At 40.8% G+C, this 8324-nt stretch overlaps 1 protein-coding gene across 1 annotated transcript; it reads left to right on the forward strand.

Moving 5' to 3' along the window:
* Nucleotides 1-794: 794 nt before the first annotated feature.
* On the forward strand, nucleotides 795-8035 carry LOC124370696. Its single transcript, XM_046828982.1, has 2 exons — nucleotides 795-1332; nucleotides 7664-8035. The coding sequence occupies exons 1-2, from the start codon at nucleotides 799-801 to the stop codon at nucleotides 8033-8035; spliced, it is 906 nt and encodes a 301-aa protein (XP_046684938.1). The 5' UTR covers nucleotides 795-798.
* Nucleotides 8036-8324: the final 289 nt, after the last annotated feature.

Genomic DNA, 8324 nt, shown 5'->3' on the forward strand with positions numbered 1-8324 from the left:
AGCTTAAAAAATCTAGATTGAGTTCAATCTCTTCATCCTCTTCTTCTAGTTCCTCATCTTCATCGGACTCACCTAGCGAATCTGATGATGATGATGATTTCAGTTCGCTTTTTGAAATTGATAGGAGAAGTAATACAACATACATTAGTCAAGAACTACAGTTCTTGAAGAACAGTAAACGACATAAAATTGTAACCCCTGGTGAACAAGGCTCCCACTTAATCAAAATAGAAATTACATCAACTAAAGATTTAAAAAGTTGCAAGAGTCCTAAGGACTTTTGGCAGAAGGTTTCGAAAAAAGGAGTGTTTCTTTTGAATACCGAAAATAAAGATGATAGTTCTGCTTTAGACACACTAAATAAATTATTATGTGTTTATGGTAAAAAATTAAAATCAATAAGCAACATTAAAAAACGGTTTACAAACCACAAAATTTAGGAAAAAGGAAATAAAAGTAGATTATAGCTGAGATTTGGTAACTGATTCCAGAAAACTAGACATGTGTATTTGGGTTTAGAAATAATGTAGTATAATTAGAATAAGAATTTTAGTTCGAGGTTGTATGACTTACCACAATTTTAGTTAGTTCTATTCAAAAACACTCCTTTTAGTTTGTTTTAGAGAAGCAGATTAAGTTCGAGGTTGTAACTTTATGTATTGATTTTCTTTTTTTTTTTAATAAATATTCCTCACTTTCAGATTTATTTGTTCGTGACCTTCAGTAACCTAGCCTGCTTATATCCTCATCACAAAAATGTCTAAAAGACCTTTGTCAAGCACTTCAATAGATGAGTCAATGGAAATTGATTTTCACCGTGAAAGTAGCAGAAAAAAGCAACGTCTTGAAGCTTGTCACAGTGGTAACGTTTTTGTAGAACTTAAGAGTGCTTTTAGAGGAATTTTGAAAACTTATTACCTCAAAAACGGATGCGATGAGGTAAAAGACATTGCTTTGTTTTTAGAATCACATAAAGTAAAACTTATAGAATTGGTAAATCAACAGTTAAGTGTTAATGGTGCAGTGAAATTTAATCTTGTGTTTGAATGTACGTATATTAAACCACTTAGTGAAGAAACTCAGGCAAGAGCCTTTAAGACTAAGAATAAAAAGATTTTGTATGACTCTTCAATTGATTCAATAGTTAAAAGAATGTACAGAAAGATTTCTCAAGAAGAAAGCGAGTATCTTGACAAAGGAAGTGGTTGGACACTGTATAAAATAGATGGTATTCTTGTAAGATTTAGTAGGTACAGACCTGTCAGAGGTAGTACGTATATTCCACTACCTCAAATCATTGAAAATAAAAAAGCAGTAATAAATCCAAAAAATGTACATGATAATCAGTGTTTTATTTTTTTTTATTTTTTTAATAAGGGCATAAAACACGCAGGTTATCAATGCCCGTAGGGTTAACGGACACCTACACTTTGAAATATGGTGTCACGTTATCAGTACAAGGAATAAATAGCGGATCGCTGTGTCAAATAACATTATCACATTAAGACTATAAGAAAAACAACAACAGTGGACGGAGGACTAAAACTAAATAACAAAATTAACCGAGGGGCTGTAAAGGGGCCCGATAGTTAAAATATGTCAGATAAATAATAACGATAATAAATATAACAAAATCTAATGCTAAAACTAGGTAAGTTAGTGAAGGAAGGTTGTAAAGGGACCCACCCTCACCAATAATAAATAACAAATCAATAGAAGGACAAAAGTGCCCGTCTCCTTACGTGACACCTACATATTAAGATAGTGGTGTCTCTCACCTCACAGAAATTTTTTTTTTTTTAATTTTTTTTTTACTGTAAAGGGGTTTACCCTTGATGAAAACACATAAATTTTCTAACGAAATTTAAAAGATTGCACCTAGGCGGTGCTAGTTAAAAGCCTTAAAACTAAATAACAACTCAGGGGTGAACTGTAAAAGGGCTCACCCTTACCTAAAACTAGCGGTTAAAATGTTTACTAAAACTAATCAGGTACTATATCACTCATATTCTGGACATTAATTTGGTGCTCTCCAGAAAACTAAAGAGCTTTGTTAAAACATCTTCTTTGTCACCAAGCAACTCATCTAACCGGCCTGGCAAACGATGTGCTCTCCTCTGCCCGGCGTAGAGGCGGCAGTCTATCAACACGTGGCTGACGTTTAACGCCATATTACAATCCGCACACTGCGGTGGATCACCACGACTCATTAGGAAACCGTGAGAGAAGCGAGTGTGTCCGATACGGAGTCGACACAGTACTACCTCCTCTCTGCGGTTAGTGCGGTAAGCAGTCGACCAAGGCTTTACTGTGTATTTAATCTGCCGAAGTTTGTTATTGGCCACTTGATCCCACGATATATTCCACTGATGTTGTAGTCGTGACTTTACAATTGGCTTTAGATCGGACGCGATTGATCGCCTAGTACATGGAGTCAGAGAGATTGCCTCCTTTGCTGCCCTATCTGCGATCTCGTTACCAGGTATTCCGGTATGTCCCGGTACCCATAGTAACGTAATTGCGATACCCCGCGACATCATCTCGCTCAAAGCGTAGCGGATCTTACGAACCAGGACATGTTTGGAGTACATGTCCTTGATAGCCAGAAGACCGCTTAACGAGTCCGAGCACACTACCACCCTATTTGTTCTTGGACATACAATATTTAACGCTTTCAATATGGCTGTTAGTTCTGCTGTGTATATTGAAGATTCAGGAGTGAGGCAGAATTTGTACTCTCTATTGGAAGTGACAAAGGCACAACCCGTTCCTGCCTCACTCTTTGAGCCATCCGTGTAGATGACATCGCAGGGTGAACAGGATGACAAAATTTCTCTACAGGCGCTTGTGGACAACAGTGATGCGTCTTGCTTGTCCAACTGTAATAACGACAGTATTACATTGGGAGTTCTCACTGTCCATGGTGGCCTATCCATCTCGTGACATACTTCAACATCAATCGCTCTCATGTCCACTTCTGCGAGATGTAACAGGATTCTAATGCCAAAAGGTGCGGGGGCATTAGGTTTATTGTGGTACAAGGGAGCAAGCGATGTGTCTAGGACTACCTCGAAGGCCGGATTTTCTGGCCTTGATTTTAAATTTAAAAAATAGTTCATAGCCAATTGAACACGTCTCAAAGATAGGGATGGCTCACCACTCTCAGCTAACAGACTGACAACGGGGCTGGAACGAAAAGCCCCAGTAGCCAATCTGATGGCAGAGTGATGGATTGAGTCCAACATTTTAAGGGCTGTTGGCTTGGCAGAAGAATAAACCTGGGATCCATAATCAATACAAGATCGAATATATGCCTTGTAAAACTGAAGCATGCATTTTCTATCTGCACCCCACTTCGTTCCGCTTAAAGCTCTCATCGCGTTAAGTCTCTTTAGGCATTTCGCTTTAAGTTCTTTAATGTGCGAAACCCACGTCAGTCTGTAATCAAACCACAACCCGAGGAATTTCACACAGCGACTCGCTGGGATTATTATTCTATTTATCCTAAGAGTTGGATCAGTGACGTTCCTCAGTCGAGAAAAAGTTATACATTTAGTCTTTGAAGGAGAAAAAGAAAATCCGGTTTGGTTGCTCCAATCTTCAAGACGGTGGATGGTGAGCTGGAGGTACCTCTCTGCAGTAGCCAGCCTCCTGGCAGGGACAAACACAGCAAAGTCATCTACGAATAGAGAGCATCTGACAGGAGCTCTGACGCAGGAAGTGATGCTGTTTATGGCCACAGCGAAGAGAGTACAGCTAAGGACACTCCCTTGAGGTATACCGTTCTCAAGAATTTTGATGTCGGACAAATGAGTTCCTAGTCTTACATTAAAAGAACGTTCATCCATAAAACCTTTGATAAAATATAATATATTACCGCCGACGCCCCAATTTGAAAGGGTGTTTATAACTCCCCTACGCCAAGCTGTATCATACGCTTTTGTTATATCGAAAAATACAGCAACAAGTTGCCTCCGTTCAAGGAAAGCATTCAGGATTGACGATTCCAGGCATACTAGGTGGTCTAGAGTTGAACGGCCTTGACGGAACCCACATTGCTGTGGAGACAGGAGATTATTGTGTTCTAGGAACCATACCAGTCTACGATTAACCATCCGCTCCAGTATCTTACAAAGACAACTGGTAAGCGAGATAGGCCTGTAGCTAGCAGGGGAGAACTTGTCTTGGCCAGGTTTGTATAATGGTACAACGTGAGAGTTGCGCCATGAACTTGGAAAGCTGCGTTCTTGAAAAATTCTATTGAAAAGGGACAAGAGGCACGCTTTAACCTCTACAGTAAGGTTTCTCAACATGGCGTAGTGGATGTCGTCAGCACCGGGAGCTGAGTTTATAATGGGAGAAATAGCGGATTCTAGTTCGTCAAGGGAAAACAATAAATTTAAGGGACTTATATAGTTATTTTCATTTATGGGCTGTGCTTCATGTTGTACTTTATATCGCTGGAACAAAGGACTGTAGGACGTCGTCCTCGATACGTTAGAAATAGACGAGGCCAGAGCGTTTGCCACATCTTTCGGCTCGGTTAATATGATGTCGTTTACCCTTAAGCCAAGAATAGGCAGAGGTGGCTGTTTTCCGCAAACTGCCTTTAGTCTCCTCCACACCAGAGATAAAGGGGTGGTACGGTTAATCGAGGAAGTAAATTCCTTCCACGAATTTCGTCGACATCTTTTAAATATGAGACGAGCTTTAGCTCTGGCAAGACGAAATCGTGCGAGGTTTTCCTCGGTCGGAGATCTATTAAATATCCGCAAGGCTTTCCTGCGCTCCCGAAGCGATATCCTACACTCTTCTGTCCACCAAGGTACGTTTCTTCTTTTTGTGATTCCTTTTGTTTTTGGAATACTTTCCAGAGCGGCACTTGAAATGGCAACAGTTATCTTGTTGACGGCGGAGTCTATGTCTATTGATGTTGAAACATCTGGTGCCTGTAAAACTTGTTTAAATTTGCCCCAATCTGCCTTATCAAGTACCCATTTAGGTCTTTGGGGCACATTACCTGGATTATCGAGAACTTTAATTATGACCGGTGCATGGTCGCTACCGTAAAGGTCAGAGGAAACTGACCAGTCGAAGCGGTAAGCAATTTGTGGTGTGCACACGGTTAGGTCTAATACTGACCAGGAACCTGTTCTCGGGCAAAGATAAGTTGGCGAGCCATCGTTTAATAAAACAAGATTCAGATCGTCAAGGACCTTGGAAACCATGTTGCCCCTTGGAGAGCAAGTAGTAGAGCCCCAAAAACGATGGTGGGCGTTGAAATCCCCCACAAGTACGAAAGGACGAGGCAATTGATTAATAAGGTCCGCTAGATCTTCTCTTGGAAGACATTCTGGTGGCGGGGGGACATAAACACAACAGATATGTAATTTAAACGGTATGTCAATCTTTATGCATATTACTTGTAGAGGTGTGTTCAAAGGTACCTCCACTGTATTCAGAGAAGGATTCGCGAGAACCATAACTCCTCCACATGCATGTCCGTCATTATGGTTGTCATGGCGGAAGATATCCCATCCCCTGATGGAAAATTGGCATGCACGGCGAAGCTTGGTCTCCTGAATACATATGATATTTGGTTTTATTTGTGATGCTAGTAGATTCAGGTCTTCCAGATGGCTTCGCAGTCCGTTAATATTCCATTGTATAATATTCATATAAAATTAGGTTTTAAAAGTAATTTTGTTTTTTGTTTTTCCTTGATTTTGTTTAAAATTTACAGTAGTTTTTTCAATTTCTGAATGTGGCCTAAGGTCGTCATCAAACAAATCCTCCTCCATTAGGCTGGATTTGGAGGACTGGTATGAGGGAGGGGTTCTGTTGGCACCCTTTGACCGTTCGACCACTTTAGAGGCAATTTTTTGATTTATCCCAGAAACGAGTTTTTGGCGTACTTCCGGAGATATATCTTTCTTTCCCGTCACGCTGGAACTTCCAGCATTTGGGGTTTTTAAAAATTGAGCAGCAACCTGGCCTTCAGTAGACTGTTGCTTGTTTAAAGTGTTCCGTCCCTTGGGTTGACTAGGTATAGCCGGTCTTACAGACACAGAAGGTGCAAGGTCTGGTATATCAGTGCCTCCACTATATGGGAAGGACTTGGCACTAAGTTGTTGTACCAAAGCAGCAACCTGTTGGGTTAGTTCTCTAACCATGCCTTCCAGAGCTGAGCAGGAAGAACACGGTTTCGGTTGCACAGGGACAGAGGCAGCTTGAGAATAGGATACGTCCTTCTTCGGGGTTTGCCCAAGTCGTTTCCTATATTCTTTACGAGCATCGCCGAAAGATAATTTCTCGCTAGTGACTATTTTTAGCACTTCCTTTTCTTCTATGTATACTTTACAGCTGCGAGAGCTTGAAGGATGCTTGCCCTTGCAGTTGACGCACTGTTCTTCGCCACCGGCACAGTCCTTGTCACTGTGACCACTTTTTCCACAAAGACTACATGTTTCAGGGTTATTGCAAGTTTTGCTCGAATGCCCAAAACGTTGACATTTATAACACCTCTGAGGATTTCTAAAGTATGGGCGAACTTGTAGAGAAAGATATCCTGCTCTAATTGTGGCTGGTGGGTGAGGAAGGGCAAAAGTCAAAATGTGACCTGGTGTAGGTGTCGGTACACCGTGTTCAACCTTCATTATTCTCACCACATCAGTCACAAGACAATCTTTCAGTTCTTCTTTCAACTCTTCAATTGAGCAACATAACATATCGCGACAGAATACAATTCCTTTGCAGAAGTTTAATGTCTCATGAGGATGGACAACGACTTCTACTTTGTCGTAAAAGGATCTCATAGAGAGAAATTTCTGAGCCTGTGGAGCGTTCGCAGCCTCTACCAAGATGCTTCCATTACGGAGCTTCCTAACAGACGACGGCGAGCCGCCCACTCCGACTAGAGCCTTGTTAACAAGGAAGGGGCTCACCTTTGCCAAGTTCTGAGTATCGTCTTTGTGTTTGAATACTAGAAAAAGTGGGGTGGGAAGATTTTGAATATTAATTTTCTTGTCTGCAGTTTTTCTCTGTTTGTTTGTTTCCTCTTCAGATTCTGAAGAGAGAGCACGCTTCTTTTCCAGATCCATAGAATCTCTTTCTACAACTCTATCATTTGCTTGAGAAGGGTTTAATGTAGCCATTCAATATTTGAACCAGCGCATCGTGATTAAAGGTGCAGGCCGAGACATCGGGAACGGGTATACCCTCGGGAACCTGTCAGCCAAAGCTTGGCGGGGCACCCTACCCCAGTTCCCCGGGGCCCGATGTTATCTCGTTTAACCGAGTCGGGAATTCACGCACGACTCGGGCTCGCAACGGCAACAGAAATCTCCGACATTTCTGTCCAATAATCACTTCCTGACCAGGGACCGAAGTGGCTGGCACCAGGATTCATACTACCGTTTGCTTCGGAAGAGCAAGCTCACATCAGCTCTCTTCTGCTACACCTTCTCAGAGTGTAGCAGTTCAAGCACTCCCCACAAACAATAGCACGATCCAGTCACGAAAAGGGAGGAATTAGGAATAGGTAGGATTTATGGATGGGACAGGGAAAAGTGCCAGGATTGGAGATGTGTCTGGCACTAGCTCGGGGTACGAAAGGTCGCCAACCTTTAAACGTCAGAGTAAGACGTCCCCCTACGGGTATCAGTGTTTTAAGTGGGCCATCATTTCTCGATATGTAAAAGGTTCTCACCGAGAACGTGTAAATAACCGATATCTCAACTTACAGAATAAATTCAATTTTGAAGGAATAAGTGTTCCCACACCACTTAATCAAGTAAAAAAATTTGAAAAGAATAATCCCAATGTAAGTGTTAATGTTTATAGTTTCAACGAAAGTGAGGATGTTTATCCATTGAAGGTATGTGACAAGGAGCTTAAGGAACATTTCGATCTGCTTCTCTTCACAAACAATATAGGTATAAGTCATTACTGTTATATAACTAATTTTTCTAGATTAGTTAGGTCTCAGATAACTAGTCATGAAACACAAGCTTCTTTCTGTAAGAGATATTTTTAACACTTTCAGGGATCTAATTCTAAAACACAGTTAAAGAATCATATAAAAGATTGTATTTCACATAAACCTATTAAAGTTATTATGCCTGTTGACAGTGATGATTCGGACGAACCGTTGTTTTTATCTTTTTCAAATTTTCATTACAAATACCCAGTACCTATTGTAGCTTATTGCGATTTTGAATCTATTCTAAAAAAGCCTTTAGCTGAAGAAAAGTTGTCTCAACATGTAACTGTAAAATCTATTCACGAGCCAATGAGCTTTTGTGTGTATTTTGTTACGATAAAGA

This window comes from Homalodisca vitripennis, unplaced genomic scaffold (assembly GCF_021130785.1).
Source record: "Homalodisca vitripennis isolate AUS2020 unplaced genomic scaffold, UT_GWSS_2.1 ScUCBcl_435;HRSCAF=2418, whole genome shotgun sequence".
Taxonomy (NCBI): Eukaryota; Metazoa; Arthropoda; class Insecta; order Hemiptera; family Cicadellidae; genus Homalodisca; species Homalodisca vitripennis.